We start from the raw sequence: 21,541 nt of genomic DNA on the forward strand, positions 1-21,541 counted from the left end.
AAAACCAATGGACCTCGTGACGTGACAATGAACCATCATTGGTCTTAGTTGGATACGAATCTCTCCCAATCACAAAAACGAGTAACAAACAAAAACAAATTAAACAAACAAAGGATTAGGGTTAAAAAATCTAATAAATTTGTCAAAATCAACGGCTGCGATTGAAAGCCACCCTATAAATTCTAATAAATCAGTTTCTTCAGAGAAGCCATTGTTGTCTTGTTTTCTCGTTGCCACCACCACACTTAAACACAATGTGTGGGATTCTCGCTGTTCTTGGTTGCATCGACAACACTCAAGCTAAACGTTCTCGTATCATCGAACTCTCTCGCAGGTACTCTCTCTCTCTCTCTCTCAATCTTCTTCTGTTTCCATTCAATCATATCACCCATCAACTTGTTCTCGTCATCTATAAAGGATGCGCATTGTTACTAAAGAATCGTTTATGAATGAATTTGGAATAAAGTTTTCAACTTTTTTAAGGAGGGAATAGAATGTGTTGGTTTAATCGATTGATCAGTCACTGTCTGATTTGATTTGACTGCCAAAAAGATTTGATCTTTCTGGAGAAGACCCGAATTCATTGTTTGGATTGATTACTTCTGTTTGTGTAGGTTGAGGCATAGAGGTCCTGATTGGAGTGGACTCCATTGTTATGAAGATTGTTATCTTGCCCATGAGCGTTTAGCCATCATTGACCCTACTTCTGGAGACCAACCGCTCTATAACGAAAACAAGACCATCGTTGTCACGGTACTTTCTCTTGTCTTTGAAACAGTGTCAATTTACTATTCATGTGTTAACAAATGTCAAATTTTAGACCTTTGTCAATTGTATCATCGGAATAGTAATTCAAATGTGCTCACGATGTCAGGTCAATGGAGAGATATACAACCACAAGGTTTTGCGTGAAAAGCTAAAGTCTCATAAATTCCATACTGGCAGTGACTGTGAAGTGATTGCACACCTTGTAAGATTGAGCTGTTGCTTCTGGATTACTATATGTTGAACCTTTTTTCATATAGCCAGTTAATGAAAATGTAACTGAGCATCTCTATTGTTGCATTTGGTTCTTTCTTGCAGTACGAAGAATATGGAGAGGAAATTATCGACATGTTGGATGGAATGTTCGCCTTTGTCCTTCTTGATACACGCGACAAAAGTTTTATTGCTGCTAGGGACGCCATTGGTGTAATCCCGTTATACATTGGATGGGGTGTTGATGGTATATGATTTAACATTTTCTCAAGTAATTCACATCAATAGGGTTAAGCTTATTTTATCTTGTCTAATCAATTGCTTTTCTACTGTTTCTTTTATAGGTTCTGTCTGGTTTGCTTCCGAGATGAAAGCGCTTAGTGATGATTGTGAACAGTTTATGGCTTTCCCTCCTGGCCACATCTACTCAAGTAAACAAGGTTTGTATACCATTAAACTCCATTAGTCTATCAAGGCAAACTTCCATGTAAAAATTTTCCTGAAATGCCTTTATTGCTTTGCTTTCTTGTAGGAGGACTTAGGAGGTGGTACAATCCTCCGTGGTACTCTGAACAGGTTCCTTCAACCCCATATGATCCTTTAGTTCTGCGCAATGCTTTTGAGAAGGTATGTTTGGAGACTTATTCTCGTCAAGGTCTTACAAATGTTCTGTCTTGTTGCGACGTTTATTGCAGTTGCTGAACAGTTTTTGGAAATATGAATGTGATTCTGTAATCTGAAGAAAAAAAAATTTCAGGCTGTTATAAAGAGACTTATGACTGATGTGCCTTTTGGAGTTCTCCTATCTGGAGGATTGGACTCGTCTCTTGTTGCTGCAGTAGCATTACGCCATTTGGAACAATCGGAAGCTGCTCAATGGGGTTCACAATTGCACACGTTTTGCATCGGTTTGAAGGTCATCACTAATTCAACCTTATTATCAAATTTCTTAAAAGGCTGTGTACCCGTCAAGATTCTAACTATATCGTTTTTTGTTTTCAGGGATCGCCGGATCTTAAAGCTGGCAGGGAAGTTGCTGACTATCTTGGAACACGCCACCACGAGTTTCAGTTTACAGTTCAGGTATAAAAATTCCTTGAATCTGATTCATTATCATTCATTGTTTCTTTTAAAAATACAGCTTAATATCTTACTCTTGATCATTGCCAGGATGGGATAGACGCAATTGAGGAAGTCATTTACCATATTGAAACCTATGACGTGACAACAATAAGAGCTAGCACTCCGATGTTTCTTATGTCCAGAAAAATTAAATCTTTAGGTGTAAAGATGGTTCTTTCTGGGGAAGGTTCTGATGAAATTCTCGGAGGATACTTGTACTTCCATAAGGCACCCAACAAGAAAGAATTTCATGAGGAAACATGCCGAAAGGTAATTCCTTTTCATCAGACCAAGAACTTATTTTGGTGATCTGATTTTGTCCATCACTGAATGTTGTTGCATTGCTTTACTTACAGATCAAAGCTCTCCACCAATTTGATTGTTTGAGGGCTAACAAATCAACTTCTGCGTGGGGTGTTGAAGCTCGTGTGCCTTTCCTAGATAAAGAATTTTTAAATGTCGCAATGAGCATTGATCCAGAATGGAAGATGATCAAGCCTGATCTTGGAAGGATCGAGAAGTGGGTGCTACGCAATGCCTTTGATGATGAAGAACGACCTTATCTACCAAAGGTTTGTTTACAAATAACTAAAGCCGTTAGTGCACCTTATTTTTATATATACCCTGTAGGCTGTAGTTACACTTATAATGTTCTAACAAAATTTCTCATATTCTGGTGAATTCAGCATATTCTGTATAGACAGAAAGAACAGTTTAGTGATGGAGTTGGGTATAGCTGGATTGATGGTCTAAAAGATCATGCAAACAAACATGTAAGAAAAATCATTTTGAAAGCATTTTTTTTGTTGAACTTTAGAAAAGATTGACATAAACTTGCCTTTTCGTGGTATAGGTCTCTGATACTATGTTATCGAACGCAAGCTTTGTCTTCCCGGATAACACACCTCTGACAAAAGAAGCTTACTACTACAGAACCATCTTCGAAAAGTTCTTCCCCAAGGTAATAATATGCCATAAATATTCAAAATATATCATTCAGTGAAAAGTATAGCTTGCAGTCCGCCTTTGTCTTCGTGCTGATATGTTTTGGTTTCCTGAGCAGAGTGCTGCAAGGGCGACTGTACCAGGAGGGCCAAGTATTGCTTGCAGTACGGCGAAAGCTGTAGAATGGGATGCAACTTGGTCAAAGAATCTTGATCCCTCAGGGCGTGCGGCTCTTGGAGTTCATGTTGCAGCTTATGAGGAGGAGATTAAAGCTGCTGCTAAGGTTGGATCCGACTCAGTAGATTCTCTTCCTAAGAACGGATTAGAAGAGAACATTACAGGCGCTGTTTGAGAGGAGAAACAAAGGTTTGTTTTTGCAGATAGAAATGGTTTATGTGATAATATTATATCTCCTAGAGGTATCAAATCAATCACTAAAAGCTCTAACTTTTCTTTTGCAGATGCCATGGATGTCCAGTTACTTCAAGTGTGATACACGACGTCTGCATTTGTGCTCAAGTTTCTGCGTATTTTCTCGTTCTTGTTTGTTTTAGACAAATCTTGTAAGCTAGATATTTAAGATTTTGAACGTTTAGTCTGATGAATCCGAACTTGTTTCATTACAAAAGGTTGTCTTTCTGTACAACTCTTCTTGTATTTGTCTTGGCTTGTTGTTACGTAAGTGCAGAGACTTGTCTTCATTATAAGTGTGTTAGTATGTAAATAATTAAGCAAGTAAGACTCCGTGGCCCAATGGATAAGGCGCTGGTCTACGAAACCAGCGGAGTCGATTATTCATTTTATCAATCGTTTTCGCTTTTGCTTGTTTTTTTTTCTCTCTCTGTGGATGGACTTTTCAGATTCACATTTATTATTTGAAAAAAGACAGGTAACCTAAACCTCATTATTTTGTACATACCTGTATAGATGAAGAAAAAAAGAAAAAAAAATAATACTATTATCAGAATCAAATGTGAGTAGACGAAGCAACTGCTCCACCCTCAGAATTAGCTTAGCGCCAACCACGTGAATCCTCCCCTGTCGTTTTCGTATAGTTAAGAAAATGAAGAAGATGAACAAAATGAAAATCTCGTTTTTCCTAATGTAACGTTTAATATTAATCGTCAGTTCTCTCTCTCTTAGCCTATATGTATTAGCTGTTCCAATAACGTGATCTTTAAAATATTTTATTTTAGTTATCAACACCATTAAGTAAAGTGTGAACTAATCTATTCTAATCATCATCGCTTTCCCTTTGTATTTTTATAATAATAATAAAAAAAAGAATCAAGATTTAGTTTCATTTTGGACCTACTCTTTCATAAACATATATATAGTCAAACGTACGTGCCTGTTCGCATTTTGAATAATCGTTACAGTCCTAACCCACGTTTTGCATCACTTAAAAAAAATGTACTGGTCAATATCATTGAATTCATATTTTGTCATTATTTTGACACGGTTTGTATTCTCTCCTTTTCTAGTTTGTTAGAAATTGGTTTATAGCAAAAAGAAAATTTGTAGGTTTAAAAATAAAAAACAATTTAACTTAATTTGGTATAGTATCTCTTTTACATTATTGATTTGGTAATTACAGCCTTGATTTGTGAAAAGAAAAATATAAAGTTGTAATTTACACATAATTGCTTGGATTACTTTCTAAAACAATAAAGCCAAATAAATTTATTAATTTTAGCATAAAAGGAGAAAAAAAAAACAGGCTGTAAAAATATTTACTAGAAGAATATATGTGCATATTCAATTATTTACACTATTATAATTAAATGCTTTAACATACAATAACTTTGAAATTATCAAATTAAATAATTTTGGGATTCTCCCGTTACATTACTTAAGTAGACGTGCGCGTCTCTCAAAACACAGAGAGAGAGAGAGATCTAAAGAGTTCACTGATCCCAAAAAAAAAAAAAATATGGCGTCTCTCAAAGTCCCAAGCAATGTTCCTCTTCCTGAAGAAGATGCAGAGCAACTCCACAAGGCATTTTCAGGTCTCTCTGATCTTTTCCTTTTCATCACTTGATCTGCTAGATTTTGTTTCTTCTTCTTCTTCTTCTTCTACGATCTAATCTAATCTTGTTTCGTTATACACATATCGGAAAGTTTGATCCTTTTTTATTTCTTATTATGTACTCTCCAAGAATTATCGTCAAGTTTCTTAGATTTTGTTCTGTATCTGTTGATTTGGTCACGACTACGTACATTGGTGGTTAAGGGATTTACTTTGATCTTGTTTGACCTGATCTGTGTAACCCCCCAGCACAGGATCAGGTCCGATGATGTCCTAAATGATTGATTATGATGAAAGTATGATTCTTTTTGTTCTTTAGCGATCCAAAATCATGTTTTCGAAAATGACATGTGTACTTTTTTGTGTTCTTAAAACAGGAGATCTGTGACATGTCTTATAATGTTGTTTTCGGTTTGGTCTTAAAACAGGATGGGGTACCAACGAGAAGCTGATCATATCAATCCTAGCTCACAGGAACGCAGCACAACGCAGCTTAATCCGCAGCGTTTATGCAGCTACCTACAATGAGGATCTTCTCAAGGCATTAGACAAAGAGCTTTCTAGTGACTTTGAGGTTTTTTTTTTTTTTTTTTTAACTCTTTTCTTTCTTTTAAGTTTAAGGTCTCTGTAAAATAGTCTAGTGACTGATCTGAGGATGTGAAACTGAATTTTGTAACAGCGTGCTGTGATGTTATGGACTCTTGATCCATCAGAGAGAGATGCTTATCTAGCTAAAGAATCCACCAAAATGTTCACCAAGAACAATTGGGTTCTTGTTGAAATTGCTTGCACAAGGCCTGCTCTTGAGCTTTTCAAGGTCAAGCAAGCTTACCAAGCTCGTTACAAGAAATCACTTGAGGAAGATGTTGCTCAGCACACATCTGGTGACCTTCGTAAGGTACATCAATCAATAACTAAACAGAGCCTTTGCTTGTTTGTTTTGGATATGGGACACATTTTTCTGACTTCAATCTATATACAGACCCTTTGCTTGTTTGTTCTGGATATGAGACACATTTTTCTGACATATTGTGTGCTCTCGTGTAGCTTTTGCTTCCTCTTGTGAGCACTTTCAGGTATGAAGGAGATGATGTGAACATGATGCTTGCAAGATCTGAAGCTAAGATACTTCACGAGAAGGTCTCAGAGAAAGCTTACAGCGATGATGACTTAATCAGAATCTTGACCACCAGAAGCAAAGCACAGCTAGGTGCAACACTCAACCACTACAACAACGAGCATGGAAACTCCATTAACAAGGTTAACTTAACCGTTAACTGAGTCTTTCTTTCTGCTATATTGTCTTGTTCAGACAGCTGATTATGTGGTGAATTTTGCAGAACTTGAAGGAAGAGTCAGACGACAATGACTACTTGAAACTCCTAAGAGCTGTAATCACATGTTTGACATACCCTGAGAAGCATTTTGAGAAGGTTCTGCGTCTATCAATCAACAAAATGGGAACAGACGAATGGGGACTAACCCGTGTCGTGACTACAAGAACTGAAGTTGACATGGAACGCATCAAAGAGGAGTATCAGCGAAGGAACAGCATTCCTTTGGACCGTGCTATCGCCAAAGACACTTCTGGTGATTATGAGGACATGCTTGTTGCTCTTCTCGGACATGGTGATGTTTGAAACTGTTTCAATTTCTGATGTCCCCCCCCCTTTTATTACTACCTGGTTTGTTTTGAATAAAAGAGTTGTGAAACTGGTTCTGCAACTATTTATCACCAGTGTTCGTTTGAGTTTGTTAATTTGAATCAAAATCTGCTTTTTCTTTTTCTTTAAATACAATCTAAAGCACAGGCTAAAGCAAAAGCTTCATAATCTAAGCAACCGCAGCTTCCACAATCTCTACTACTACACACACAACAAAGCTTCTCTAATCTTTCTTCTTTCTTGTTCAACTTCTTCTCCGTTTCATCTAAAGCTTGGACTGTTAAAGCTACCTTCAACAACACAGGTTTCTCATCTCTAAAAACCGGACTTTTGGAGTCATCCATCACCACAAATCTCTCAATCTCCATGCCCGGCGACTCGAAAACTGATTCCCATGAAACCTCTCCTGTCCCAACAACCTCAGATCTTGATGACTTCCTAAGAAACGACGATGGTTTCTTCCTCCGTAGCTCGAAAACAACTCTTTGTTGCCTCAGTTCTTGGACTGCTGCTTCTTTCCCTTGACACTCAAGACCAAAAGATTGATCCCACATGAGTTGGTCTGATTTCGAAGAGATCTCTCTCGTGTTTACTTCGATCTGTCTGTTGTATCCTGCAGAGAGATAGAATCTAATGAACAGATTACTAGCTTGAGACTTGATCTCTACGTTTCTTGCTTCTACTATTCTCACTTCGCATTTTAGTGAACGAAGTTTCTTCTCCATAACACCCATTTTTTTTTTTGATGCTTACAAAATCAAGAATCAAAGATGAGGTTTTTGTTGATGGATATGTTTGATAGAACAAGGACTCTCTATTTATATACAGCTTATGATGGAGGAGGATCAAATTAGTCTAAGAGTAGTTTTTGTGTAATCCATTAAGATTTAAGACCATTACACATTACTTTTGTAATATCTTAATGATAGTTGTAAGATTTGGGATCTTCGTAAGTGGTCATTGATTATCCCCACTAAAGAATTCCAAAGGACAACACTTTCTTAACTTTGTAGGCTTAATAAAGAGTATATATAGAATAAATTATACACTAGAGGGATGGTTCTATACAAAAAGAAACATGTGTGGACTAGATCATGACTTGGTGCAAATCCTCGTTAGTCCAATGAATTTTTAACTCTTACTGTGTATTGCAATACAATGATCCTTGAAACAAGCTTTGATCTTCTAAATCCAAAGATCTTATCAAGAATCAAAACTCATATATCAAAAGGTCCCACTACTTTTTTTCAGTTCACAAATTTGTATGTATATCTCACAAAATTTGGATTATGTAAAAAGGCTACAAGGAAATAGACATTATAAGCCCATGCTTGATGGCCCGTTTTCAGTATTGGCCCACATTTCGGGTCAATCATATTCATCAAGAGACAATTTTATTTTGAGTGTTTTAATATCAACCGACAACTATATTTTCAAGATGAATATGTTTCTGACAAATAGCTCTTTCTTTTTGTTAACCTATCACGAATAAAAATACATCCGAGTCGAAGCTCAAATGATCAAATCAATCCACCACTTGTAAAACACTTGGCTATCCGAAAACTCTATAACCATAAGATGCATCTTCTTGATATTCAAATTTACTGATAATTTTAATGTTAGAACTTACAACATACGGTTCTTTTGCTTCTTTTTTTATTTCTCTATTAACTCATACGGTTGTTTAGTTTATATCCAAAAAAAACAAAATGGGTGGTCTTGAATCGTCCAAGCAATATTTTGTATGCTAGAACTTAAATCCCATTTAATTACAGTAGGGATTAAAAAAGCTCATATTCTATGATATTTCAACTGATATTATTTGTATAGAATAAAAAGATTATTATTTCTTGTAATTTTAAATATTGGGGGAATTTAGCCGGCCAACTGGAATTTTCGTCTTAAAAAGGAGAAAAATCTTTTGGTTTTCGTCACCCAAGATTCGATAGAATTTATTTATAGAATTTCTCACAACTGATCCCTATCACAAATTCTATTTTCTAAATACAATTAAGAATCAGTCCATCTGATATTATAAAAGTCTTTTGCAATTATATGTTACAACAAGTTGTAGACCACCTGAATACATACATCAATATTGATATTACATTACATACATATTAAACATCACAACGAAAAATCACACGAACAAAGCAAATTCGATTACTCTATACAGCTCATAATTTATCATGCTTATGAAGCTACATTTTATATGATCGCTACTACAATCATTTTAGTCTCATTTTTTTTCCTCGTAGTTTTCACCATTCTTATATACTAAACGCAAACATACTAATTTTACCCAAAGGAAAAATTATTATTAGCATAACAATTTTTTATTTTTTTTTGATAACTATCATAGAGATCATACATGATCGATTAAATACGAATTGGTTTCTTGGATGATACGAAGCTGTTTTTCTTCGTTTTTCTCTCGTCCAGCTTAATTTGCTTCTCCCTGCACTCTAAGCTACAAAATGCGTTGTTCCCTCTACAAAAACGATACAATATATAACATTTTCATTATATACGAAGTATGTATTCATATTCAACCATATTACATATATATAACGGTAATCAACATCGTTTGAAAATTAATTGAAGGGGTTTGTGAAATTAATAAAGAAAACAAAAAAAAAAAACATAAAATCGTATTCGTACCTGTACATATAAATGTCACGATGATGGCAGAGACTTCGATTGCAGAGGCTACAAGTCTTCAAGGAATCATCGTAGTTAGTAGCCATCACCACCGTCTGATTATGATGGTGCGGATGAATGGTCAGATGATCAGACGGCTGAGATGCATCATAGATCGTGGGTGTCTCGAGTGTGATCATATTCATGCTTGTTGTTCTCTTGATCAGAGATCCATGACGCTTTCCTAACACCATCTTATCTTTCTCTCTGTCTTTCTTTCTACGAAGAAGACGAAGAAGAAGTGTGAAGTGAGAGAGGGAGAAAAAGCAAAGGGCCGGGGAGGAAGAAGAGAAGAAAAACACAAGTTATTTAAAGAAAAGAAGTGGAAGAATCTAATAATAGAGATAATATTGTTTTTATTACTATAACATTCTTTAGTTAACAATTATAATTATTTTCTTTTTATATATAGGTAATCATAATGGTGTAACCGTGTAAGTAATGAACCTTGAGAAAAAAAAATTAAGAGTTAAGACAATCAATTAATCAGAGATTGCGTAACAAAGTTCGACTTCCATACCCATTGTTGCCATTATTCAATCAATGCCCAAAATTGTCGAATCTTGCTTCAAATCTGTAAATGAATCGCAAAAAATAAGTAATGATGGATACAGTTTGCAAGTGTTTTTTTGTAATCAAACAGCGCATTTAAAATTTCGATTTCATTTAGGTGAAAAAAAATTGGATATTATGAATATAGATTTGTTTAGTAATTTATCATAATTGTTCTTGTGAAAGAAAGAAAAAAAAAACCCCCCATAGGAAGGATGAGATGTACTCGTACTGTAGTTTGCATAGTCAGATAGATATATACATCTCATACGGATGAAAACATTCAAAACACCTCTATATATAGCAAGTTCTACCTCATGTAGTCATCTATAATAGAGATATCTTATGATGGAACCAAAATATGTGGATCGGTTTTACAGCTTTTGGAAAAAGTATCAAAGTAAAGTTTGATCCTAGTTCATTGCAAACTGGATTAATTAGTCAAGCCAAACCGGTTAAACTCATCGATTTTCTTTGCAGCCGGATCAATTAATCAGGTTTAAGTTTGAAATGTTATCAGAAATTAGTCTGATATATTGCAACATGCCTGCTTATATAGAATTTCACAAAAGAGAAAGAAAAAAAATATAAATTCATATGATATCATAAGCATTAGGAACAGGACAAAAGTTAGTGTGCACATGTAAATGGATGAAAGCGTCACCAAAATGTCCAAAAACGTTTCGACACATAAGCCTCCTTCAGTCCTTCTTGTATTAGCTGCACTGTCTTGTCTCACTATATATATTTCTCTATATATCAGTTTTTTTTGCCTCATTGCCTCTCACCTTTTTATTTTTGTTTTAAGTGAAAGCAGCAAACTTCATTGTTCCAAGTAAAGGTTATTTCAAATGGTTGGAGGATAATAGTATCACACTCCATACAAAACTCTCTCGACTATTATAAGACAAAAAGTTTTAGGAAACTCCTTAGAATACCAAAATGTTATTAAATTGATCTAATGTACATAATTGAGTACAATTATAAAGTTAAATGATTGTTTTTTTCTCACAGCCCCACAATTGTAATAACTTTTTCTTACATCAACGTTGTAATTGATATTTTCAAATAAAGTTTTGAAGAATCAGTAAATGGTACATGAGGTAAGCAATAAAGTTAAAAACCAATATTTAGAGAGAGCACAAAAGGACAAAGGTATCAACAATGGAACCCATCAAAGGACCCAACCAATTATTTCCATAAATCTCTAGGCCCTTAAACAAAAAAAAAAAAAAAAAAAAAAAAAAAAAAAAAAAANCAAAAGCAAAACAAGTGTTTGGATCTGTACCAATAGATTCCATTTATTTATATTATTAGTTGTTTTAAACTTTTAAAATTAGTATTTGATGTTTCCTACCAACTTGAAAGAAAAAAGCCTAGACAAGTGGCTGGCTGGTTTATGCACCACTTTAGTTTTTCACTTTTTATCATTTTAAGAGAATTCCACTTATGTATACAGTCCCTAGACATTGTAAGTTTAATATAACATTTTATCAAAAGCAGTTTAATAAAATGAAAAAAAAAAATTGACAGGGCAATCAATATCCATGTGTTCTAATCTAATGGCTTAATCATGAAAATCTTCCCAAGAGAGGCACTTAACTTACGCAAGTGATCAAATTCAATTCACTAAGACAAATAACTTGAAAGCAACAGCTTGCAAGTTTTGTTTCTTACACAAAAATCAAAACTTTTAAAATAGCAATCATCAAAAACCTAGATGGATCTAAACACAAGAGTTTCTCTTTAACTATATATATAGTTATATATAACCAAAATCGTACTTTGGAGAATCCATTATCACCAATGCCCAAACTAACGAGGGCCAGCTTTTTGCGCTTGTGATGCCTAATTCCTCTCTTGGGGAGAACTCCTTCCTCTCATATATCTCAAATGGAAGAGCGTGTGTCCATTTTTTTAGGAAAAACTTCAAGAAAGCCTCTATAAAGATAGGCATATGGTTTTTACAATTAATTAAGGATTTTGTTTCCTCTCCTTATAGATTGTGTCTTTTGGAAGGACTAGTAATGGCAATTGAAGCTTTGTGCAACGCAACACCTTCTCCAAGTGTCCTTTCAGGTTCTTGGTTTTCAAGACTCTCGTCTTGTCTAGTGTGTGACCACCCTTTCCAGGGACCTTTGGCGCACGTACGGAATCCAAACACTGCGTTCGTTCTTGTGCAACGTCTACGACAATGGTTATCAAGGTGGCTGACTATATGGCATTTGTCGGTTATCCTTCACCACAAGTGGCTTCACTTTGTGTGGAAACTCCTTATCTTCAGGACTTGTTGTCCCCTTTGTTTATCTTGTAACTTATATGGTTTAAAGTCAAGTCTTAAAGCTTGTTTGATGTACGTCTTAAGATCGATGTTTATAGTTTATTTTATTCTCCTGTGTAAGTTTATTGGTGTATTTGGCTCATATTTAAAGTTTGCTTGTAAACCTTCAATCTAAAATTACGAAGTGTTTGATGAAAAAAAAAAACTATATATATACCTCGAAAGTCGAAACATGAGATAGCGACGGGATACTTAAACAAATGTGCAGTAGTGAAAACATCTATCTAAGCAGCATAATTATCTAAGCTCTAAAACACAGTAAAACATCATATGATCAATTCAATATTTGAAAACATAACTCAAAGACGATTCAATATTCAATATTTTGTATCTTGTGTTTGGCTGACCGACTTGAGACGAAGCGGTAAGCTTCTGAGTCGTCTGAAGTCTGAGACTCACTGAAATAGAGTGGTCAAAGCGTTTTGGTCACTTAACTTATTTGGGCCTTGGTAAATTTTTGACCCATTTAAGACTACACCTAACGTTCGTCTTCCCGGGCTTAAAACCGAAATCAGCGATTAAATTATGTGATTAAACGAATGTCCAAATAAACCCTTTTGAGTAACTTAAAAAAAAAAATCCAAAATTTATATATTTGCAAAATTTTATATACAGTATTTGCGTTATATACAGAGCCGGTCCAAAGATTTAGTAAACTGATAACAAAAAACAAATTACATTTTTAAGATTTGAACTCCGTACTTTTAAATAAAAAACCTATTAATTTGCCACTACACTAAATACAAATTGAACTAGATTTTAACCCGCGGTACACCGCGGGAAGATACATTTAAACTAAAATATGAAAATTATAAGCTACATTTTTTTGTTAATTTTTGTTTAATTTATTTAGTGTTTAAAATTGTATAAGTGTATTTTGATAGTTAATATTAGGATTTAACCCGTAGTATACAGAGAAATAATTTATTTTTACATAATCATAATTTAATCAAGTTAATTAAATATGTCTAATATTTTAATATTGATAAATACTTTTAATGAATAATTTTGTACTACCAAAATAATGATATTTCAAATTTACATTAATACTAATCCAAACCCGTGAAGCTATATAACCCTGTGAATTTGAATGATAGACCAAAAATAAAATAAGAAGTATTGAACCGAGAGAAAAGTAAACAAAAAGAGGGGGAGAGACATTTATAAAGCATAAAAACTTTTAAAAAGTCAGCTATTTTAGACTGTTTTCCATCAGCAAAAGAACGTAGAGGTCACAATCTTATCTTTCAGCTGTGGCATGGGATGATGGGAGGCATAGGAACTGCTCCAGATTTGGTGATCACTCCATGACATCTCGACATATTTCATCACAGTTGTATATGTGCAGCTGCCAAATGAGCATAGCAAATAGGTGCATCTTTTTATGTTGCTGGTGATACTAACTTGAGAATAGGGGTCAACATTATTTATAGGTGGATATATTCAACTTATAGGTGGACATATTCAACTTAATCTCATTAATCACCACATTCAATTCTAAAATACTATAATTTTGTCCCAAATTTCTATATATAAAATCGTATAAAAACAAATTAATTAAAACAAATTAATAACTATAAAATCGCATAATATATATATGGGAATATGCCAAGTTTATATTATTAGATTAATTTTGATTGATTATAAGTCATTAATTTTTTTAATATGATTTTATATATAGAAATTCGGGACAAAATTATTGTATTTTAGAATTGAATGTGGTGATTAATTAGGAAGATAGAAAATCAAATGTAGCTGATTTATAGGCTCCTCATAAATTTATATTTAAAATCGATTATTGTAAAGAATTTGTAGAGAGATTTTAGGAGAATGAAATTTGGAAATTTTATTTCAGATTTAATAAGGAGACAAATTAGGAAATTTTTGTTTTTGTTAATGGAAAAGAGTTGAAATGATTTTTTTTTGTTTTATAATTTTATTAAATAAAATATTAATTTACAATGACATAAGATGTAAATAATTCTCAACTTCAAGCCTTCTTTGCTAAAGTTGCTGTGAAAATAATAATATAGATTAAGAGGGTGGAATGTTGTTTATAAAAATAAGGGCCATAAGCTGTTGTTTCACCAACTTTCTCTAAGATTCGGCTATGGTTATATAGTAACTTTTTGAGATCGATGAAAAAGATATAGTAATTGGTGATGCGTTCTTAGTAATTTTTGTATCGCCAATTCATCTGTTCTTCACTTTCAAGATTCCTTTTTTTTTTCTCTTATTAAGAAACAATTTGCATATTTTGAGATTTTGAGATTTGGTTTATATCCAATATTGCAATGCACTTCCCTTAGATTTGTTGAGAGATTAATTGAGGTTACTGGTAACATGTAGATCAAGAGTCATTGATTTAAATTAGATGACACATTGTGCAATTACTGATCCGGTATGTATTGTAGAATGTTTGTTTTGTAATTTCTCTTCGATTAAGTAGCGTCCAAAGGTTTATACTTGTTTTTGAAGGTTGATTGAAGTGTTTTGGATAATTTTTCACATTGATACTTGCCACACATGCCACATTACTTATCAAACCGGATATCAAATTTTCACCTTGTTAACCCTTTCAAATCGTTACTGTTGTGTGCATATATATATATATATATGGCACTATACAAGATAAATATGTCTAGGTTAGTGATCGACTTTTTGTTGCTCCTCAAGATGTTGTGCCTAAGTCTGCTGTGGCCTTCTACTATATGTCGCAGTGGCCTAGAGGGTTCATCAGTAGAAATTGATGGCCGGATTATACTGATAGACTGAAACCAGTAGACTAGAACCATTTGTTCAATGAATGTAATAGTCTTCTATCTTTAGTTGTGGATGGATATTCCTAACCATATGATCTTTTGACATTCTTCCATTTAGAAGAAATCTCAACTTCCTGTCTTTTAGAACATCTCGAATTGAGCACAATTAACCAAAATGAAACTGCATTGTCAAATCAATAATAACAGTAGTATGTTTCTTATATAAGACTTCCACTTTCAAAAAATTTCAATGGGATAAAAAAATATATCTTCTCGAAAATAGGAATATAACCTTTGTCAATGTGTGTATATTGATTTTGTAACAGTACACACTCTATATATATATATATATATACAATTCTAGGTTCGTTCTTATTTGCCTCTATTTTCCAATACTGAAACTTTAGTTGTAGCGCTAGTTTCCTTGGTAGTTTTTTTGTACTTTAACTTAAAGTGTTTTTGCTTGAGATTAAGTTTTTTTTTTGACTAACTTTTTAGTTTTTCTTCTTTTTCTGATTAATGTTAAATATACAACTTAAGATTTTTCTGAAATTGTAAAAAGTATATTCATGTTATTGCATCAATATATCATTGGTAAACACCATTTAGGATTAGAGTCGTGACCTTTCTCCCTGAAATGTCAAACACACTTTCTTGGCTTGTCCTCGAAGGAGAATCCTGACATCATTTAGCTAAACGTTTTGTTGTTCTATATAACATTGATTTAGCTTAGGAAAAAATGTGCTAGTCAAATGGGAGCAGTTAGAAAATGTATAGATATAACAGGATCTTCGGGGATATGAAATTAAGAATTTAGAGATTATATACTTACAGCATTACAGTTTAGATTGCATGGATATAAATCTGATGGAATAAGAAAAGCGAAAATAGACCAATACAAAAACTAATTGTAAGCTAAGTGTTTTAAGCTATATATGTACACTTAACTGTTTTAATACATAGGCGCCTACTAGTACTGAAGTAAAGTTGTTTAAAAACAATATTGATCAGAGACACAAATTGGTTCGATCTATAATGTCATCTATTGATGCGATTGCTGGTATTTAGTTTTGTAATAGTTTTGCGTAAATTATTGTTTCTAATGCATTTTTGTTTTGTTCATGATATCTCCAGCATGTCCAAGATCATCGATCGTTATGAGATACAACATGCTGATGAACAAAAAGTCCTAGTAAGTTAGCTAAGAACATTATTCTAAGGGTTTTGATGTTGTGATATGATAGAAGAGCCTGAGATAAACTCATTGTTTTGAATTTCTCATACTGGACTTTATTCTCTTAAGTTACATTTATTGATTTTCTTCAGAAAACTCAAAGAACTTCACAATCTTTTTGGCCATTCCCTTTGTTTTCTCTTTGTCCTAGGATCTTGAGGAAAAAGCTCGGAATTATCTTCCACACAAGGAGTTGCTAGAAATAGTCCAAAGGTCAGCACTAAGATACCTTTATCCCCCTTTTCTTCTGATAAAAAATATATTTTCTTTTCTTTTGGAAACTTATGAATACAGAAAGCTTGAAGAACCAGTGGATAATGTAAGTGTAGATTCCTTAATGTCTATGGAGGAACAGCTCGAGACTGCTCTGTCCGTAACTAGAGCTAAGAAGGTATCTATGCTGCTACTAAGTGATTGTACCAATTTCCTAAAAATGTTTTGTTTAGTTAGATTTACAAGAATAGTCTTTTAACAATCCTTAATTAATGTCTCGTTGTAGACAGAACTGATGATGGAGGATTTGAAGTCCCTTCAAGAAAAGGTTAGTGCTTTGGTTTTTAATTGCTAGCAAAGCCATATGTTGTAGGGTACGCTGATTCTTAACCTCGGAGTCTGCAGATTACTAAACCAAGAACTGTTAGGTCTTGTCTTAGTTCCTGATTTATTCTTGGTTTTATTTATATGAAACCCTAACCATAACAAATGAAAAAAAAAAAAACATGTTGAATTTCTTGATCAAGACTTTTTTCCGTGGATGAGAATTACCGAATTTGGATGGCGATGATCAGATAGCTTCTAAAAACTTGTTAGAAACTAATGACCTTTACGATCTTGTCCAAACAGGAGAAGTTGTTGAGAGAAGAGAACCAGTTTCTGGCTAGCCAGGTGACAAAAACACAAACTCTTATGCTCTATGAAGCTGAGTAATCATATTTGATACACTATATAGATAGAAACACCAATACACTTGCTCAAATATGTAGATTAATTTCTTGTTAATGTTTAGTAGCTGTAGAAAAACTAAAAGAAACGAAAGAAAGTTTCTTACAGATGGGGCAGAAGACGTTTCTGGTAACCGAAGGTGAGAGAGGAATGTCACCGGAAAATAGCTCCGGTAACAAAATACCGGAGACTCTCCCGCTGCTCAAGTAATCATCATCATCAACGGCTGAGTCATAGCCTGATTCAGAATTACAAAAAAAAAAAAAAAATTGTAAATTAGAAAAAGTTGCATAGTCTCAAACCTTTTTTTTTAATCTTCCTCTGTGTGGAAATTAAGGTAAAAAAAAAAAGAACTTTTTTATATACGAAAAAGTATTGTAAAACTAAGATAAAGATGTCGACCTTTGTTGTACCTTCGTAGACAAGATCAGAATTCGTGTGTTTGTTTTCTTGTCTGCAAGTACGGGATTGGATATATAAATATGTTTTTCTTTCTTCAGCGTGAAGAACCCTAGATATCTTCAGCTTGTTTAATCAGTTTTCTTACCTTAGGCGGCATAGTTTTCGAGTTTCTTATAGCTTGACCTTGATTGAACCATATCAGATATTTTGTACTTTTTTCTAAGTTTATTAGTTCTGCTTTTGAGGAAGTCCAAAAATAGTAAGGAAAAAAGTTGGTACAACCTCACACAGGCCTTTACTTTAAATACATCCATCCAATAACGTTAGTAGCAAAGTCTTGATGGGCTTATATTTGCTTAATAAAGATACTATTTGGGCCTAGCAGAAGTGGGATTACAAGTTTACTACACGAACCCAGAAACAGTGGAACCGGACGGTAAGTGATGCGCGAATTGTCGTAGTCGGTTCGAGTCTTAACGAGACAATTACGAGTAAACCCCAAAGTAAATTCTAAATTTCGACATATGCATAGACGGATATACCATTTCTATTTATCATATTCAATTCAAAGCCATATCCTGTTTATTCGTTTTAATAAAAATCTCATATACTTTAATAATATTACAAAAATTTAAGAAACGTGAAAAAAAACCATACGACGAATGCATTTGTTTCACATTTTTGTGATCAACAAAGAAAGAGATAATAAGAAAAAAAAAAACACGCCCGCGGTGGCGCGGCAGGTGATTCGACATGCGTTTACACGTGTCTTAGCTATATCAAAACGAACCGTTTAACACTTCTCACTGACACTCTGTGTGTGTGTGTTTTTTTTTCTCTCTCTCGTTTAAACAAAAACAAAAGAAAAAACATACTTCACTGATTTTTTTTTTGCTTCACCAATTAAAAAGGGGAAAAAAAAAAAATAGAAGAAGAAGAGAATAAATAATAAAAAGCAAAAAAACGTTCATTGCCTCCGGCCAGTTAGACGGACATCAGAATCAAAATTAGGAGATAAGACTTGCCGGAGAATTAGAAGACATGGGAAGAAGAAAAGTGGAGATCAAACGAATTGAAGACAAAACCAGTAGACAAGTCACTTTCTGTAAACGACGCAATGGTCTCATGGAGAAAGCTCGCCAACTCTCAATTCTCTGTGAATCCTCCGTCGCTCTTGTCATCGTTTCTTCCACCGGAAAACTCTACAGCTTCTCCTCCGGCGATAGGTAACTAGCTAACACTATATTATTCCTCATTTTGTTAATCTTTCTCGAGAAACATAGAGAGAGGAACTAGAGAACTAGGGTTTTGTTTTCCCCCTTTTTGAATCTTTAAGCTTAGCTTCCTGTTTTGTTCTTCTCCATGATTGATGTGTAGCTTTTAACAGATTTAAAATTAAACAATGTAGTGGCTGAAGATGTTCTTGGTGTTTGTTTTGTGTCTTTTTCATTTTCTATTGTTTTTCATATATATATATATATATGTTTCAGGTTTTATCTTTTATCTTTTTTTTCTTTTGGGAATATTATTGCATGCACTTGGAGAGATTTTGCTACACGTGGTAATCATATTATATGTTTGTCTATTCGGATTTCAAGTCATCTTAATTTTTGTGTATACTTCATATAGAGTTACAGAAGAACAATGTACATTGTTAAAGTTTTTTAGATTAGTCCTCATTACCCTCTTTAATTCCACTCAATGCACCTCCGGTAGATTTGATATGAAGTAAGTAATGCAGCAGATTAAGGGTCTTTAGATTGGAATAGATGACACATTGTATATATAATATTTGGTTCTACACTTGTATTAATTGTAGATGATTTGTTTACTCGTTCTTTTTTTTTTTTCTAATGGTTTAATTTGTTAGTTAAGTAAAAGGTTTCTAGGTGATTTAAATGGTCAATTGTAGTGTATTTGCATTACTCCTTTGATCGGATATTGATTTCTCTCCTTTAATTTTTATCTATTATAAATCACACACATTTTGTTATATGAGCTTACGGTGACAATTGTATAAACCATTCGACTCCAAGCCCCAATCATGCGTACTTATTCAGTAGCTCTTTCTTTCTTTTCTTGAATTGTTGTTCCCTTCTGTTTTGCATTGCGTTAATAAAAAAGAACTGCGTTGAGTTATTGGGTCTCATGGGCCAAATAAACTAAGTTTCTACCATCACTTGGTTCCATACATTGTATCTTTTGTTTTTCCTATATAAATTTCTTACAATGACCCGAAGTGAGAGATCTTGTAGAAATGGGAATATAACCTTTTGCTGCTAAATATAAATTTTTAGCATTGCCTTGATTTTAACAGTACAAATGCTTGATCATCAAAGTACATATGTTAAACTATAACATGCACGAATTATAGGTAGGATTTGTGGAGCTTTTTTTTTCCTTTTGCTTCAAATTTTTACTTTCTTTTGGCTTCAATTTTACTCTAGTAGTAATTATAGCTAATTTCTTTGGTAGCTTTTTGATACCTTAATGTAGTGGTACTATACTATACATAAAAAGTGTTTCACTTGAGATTGTGTTTCTTATATGCCTCACTTATTACATAGTTTCAAATCACAACTTAAGTAGGATGTTTTTAGCAACGTGGAGATCAATTAAATCAAATTTCACTATGTAGATTGAAATCTTGAATAGACCACAAAGTATGAATGAACTTGAGGACCTTTTTTCATACAAAACAAAATATCATATAGGATAGGAGTAGAACAAACTATGATCGATGCCTATAATTGAAAAGAATTCAGGGGGCTGCAAAGTTGATTACATATAACGAAACCATAGAGATGAACTTGGTTGTTATTGCAAAGTCAATACAACATGAGTAGAGTAGATTTACCTATATATACGCACGACATAAAAATGAAAGAGATTGTGGACTGCAAAATGGATACTAAAACCAAAGAAACCAAAAAAAAATAAAAATGTTAATGAACCTTATGTGCTATTTTTAGCTATTTACAAGCTTTGAGGAAAGGTTAATTAACACTAATTGATTCTATAATGCAAATAAATGATATAGAAATAACATGTCATAGAAACTTTCTTTCTCTCTACAGAGTCTCATCTTACTATTATATGTGTTTCGTAGTTTCAAAATAATTTAGCATAGGTTATTTCTAATGTTTTTTTTGTTTATCTCTTGATCTTTTTCCAGCATGGCCAAGATCCTCAGTCGTTTTGAAATACAGCAGGATGCTGATCCTACAACCTCGGTAAGTCTTTCTGAGAACCTTGCGAGCATGGTTAAACATATCCATAGGTGACTGAGATGAGCACTCAGAAACTAGTTTACAGCCCATGGAGATGGTTGTTATGTTGATATTTTTTTTGTATTGCCTTTTAAAATTGTGGAGAGATCATAATATAGAGATACTATGCTCTTCACAGCCGGTATTGCACTAGAATGTCCACGGGATGGTTCCAAACTTGTCTTCTCCAGAGTTAGAATCATATCTTTTCATTATATACTCATTGCTCTAAAAGTCTTCCAACGAGATTTTGTAATTGAGATGAGCATGTATAAGCTTAGTTAGATTAGTCAATTTGAGATGGTTGTTACATGGATGCTTTGTATAGTGCATGCCTTAACATTGTGGAAAGAGATTGGCATAGAGATCGTTAGTTCTTGGTTTTAAACTTGTCGTATACCTACGTAACATTCGAGGTCTGGATTCATTTGTGTCTCTTGGAAACACAAGAAATTCAAATTCTTTCTTTCATGGCAGGATCTTGCAGAAAAAAGTAGGAATTATCTTTCACATAAGGAGTTACTAGAACTAGTCCAATGGTTAGCACTAAGATTCCTCTCCCCTTCTGATCAAATATTTTTTTTTTTTTTTTTTTTTTTTT

The 21,541-nt window shown here is 33.6% G+C and overlaps 6 protein-coding genes across 10 annotated transcripts in view; 4 read left to right on the forward strand and 2 right to left on the reverse strand.

Moving 5' to 3' along the window:
• On the forward strand, window positions 198-3,749 carry LOC104762668 (asparagine synthetase [glutamine-hydrolyzing] 2). Of its 2 annotated transcripts, none has more exons than XM_010486001.2 (14): window positions 198-334; window positions 615-753; window positions 875-970; window positions 1,084-1,225; window positions 1,323-1,418; window positions 1,511-1,605; window positions 1,721-1,894; window positions 1,981-2,061; window positions 2,149-2,370; window positions 2,457-2,672; window positions 2,787-2,873; window positions 2,954-3,061; window positions 3,164-3,411; window positions 3,507-3,749. In XM_010486001.2, exons 1-13 carry the CDS (start codon window positions 255-257, stop codon window positions 3,395-3,397), a joined length of 1,770 nt encoding a protein of 589 aa, XP_010484303.1. In that variant the 5' UTR covers window positions 198-254; the 3' UTR covers window positions 3,398-3,411; window positions 3,507-3,749. The 2 variants fall into 2 exon arrangements, with proteins under 2 accessions (XP_010484303.1, XP_010484304.1); XM_010486002.2 differs by having other exon boundaries at window positions 199-334; window positions 1,736-1,894.
• On the forward strand, window positions 4,918-6,858 carry LOC104762670 (annexin D2). Its single transcript, XM_010486005.1, has 5 exons — window positions 4,918-5,054; window positions 5,503-5,648; window positions 5,754-5,972; window positions 6,122-6,334; window positions 6,415-6,858. Exons 1-5 carry the CDS (start codon window positions 4,979-4,981, stop codon window positions 6,712-6,714), a joined length of 954 nt encoding a protein of 317 aa, XP_010484307.1. The 5' UTR covers window positions 4,918-4,978; the 3' UTR covers window positions 6,715-6,858.
• On the reverse strand, window positions 6,857-7,725 carry LOC104762669. Its single transcript, XM_010486004.2, has one exon. It carries the CDS (start codon window positions 7,470-7,472, stop codon window positions 6,864-6,866), a length of 609 nt encoding a protein of 202 aa, XP_010484306.1. The 5' UTR covers window positions 7,473-7,725; the 3' UTR covers window positions 6,857-6,863.
• Window positions 8,769-9,732, reverse strand: LOC104762671. The gene is made up of 2 exons (XM_010486006.1): window positions 9,400-9,732; window positions 8,769-9,229 (listed from the first exon to the last, which is right to left on the reverse strand). Exons 1-2 carry the CDS (start codon window positions 9,630-9,632, stop codon window positions 9,118-9,120), a joined length of 345 nt encoding a protein of 114 aa, XP_010484308.1. The 5' UTR covers window positions 9,633-9,732; the 3' UTR covers window positions 8,769-9,117.
• Window positions 16,109-17,763, forward strand: LOC104762672 (agamous-like MADS-box protein AGL27). 4 transcript variants are annotated; one of them, XM_019239828.1, is made up of 6 exons: window positions 16,117-16,285; window positions 16,479-16,540; window positions 16,622-16,718; window positions 16,827-16,868; window positions 17,171-17,212; window positions 17,378-17,763. In XM_019239828.1, exons 1-6 carry the CDS (start codon window positions 16,142-16,144, stop codon window positions 17,477-17,479), a joined length of 489 nt encoding a protein of 162 aa, XP_019095373.1. In that variant the 5' UTR covers window positions 16,117-16,141; the 3' UTR covers window positions 17,480-17,763. The 4 variants fall into 4 exon arrangements, with proteins under 4 accessions (XP_019095372.1, XP_019095375.1, XP_019095374.1 ...); XM_019239827.1 differs by having other exon boundaries at window positions 16,109-16,285; window positions 16,479-16,718; XM_019239830.1 differs by having other exon boundaries at window positions 16,110-16,285; window positions 16,479-16,718; window positions 17,334-17,441.
• The window catches only part of LOC104762675 (protein MADS AFFECTING FLOWERING 5-like), a 4,678-nt gene continuing 1,712 nt past the window's right edge, over window positions 18,576-21,541 (forward strand). Inside the window, exons 1-3 of the mRNA XM_010486010.2 lie at window positions 18,576-18,897; window positions 20,847-20,904; window positions 21,418-21,479. Of these exons, the coding sequence (XP_010484312.1) occupies window positions 18,713-18,897; window positions 20,847-20,904; window positions 21,418-21,479 (305 nt within the window). The 5' untranslated portion in view covers window positions 18,576-18,712. The remainder of the gene's footprint in view (window positions 18,898-20,846; window positions 20,905-21,417; window positions 21,480-21,541) is intronic.

Source organism: Camelina sativa, chromosome 18 (assembly GCF_000633955.1).
Source record: "Camelina sativa cultivar DH55 chromosome 18, Cs, whole genome shotgun sequence".
NCBI classification, from domain to species: domain Eukaryota; kingdom Viridiplantae; phylum Streptophyta; class Magnoliopsida; order Brassicales; family Brassicaceae; genus Camelina; species Camelina sativa.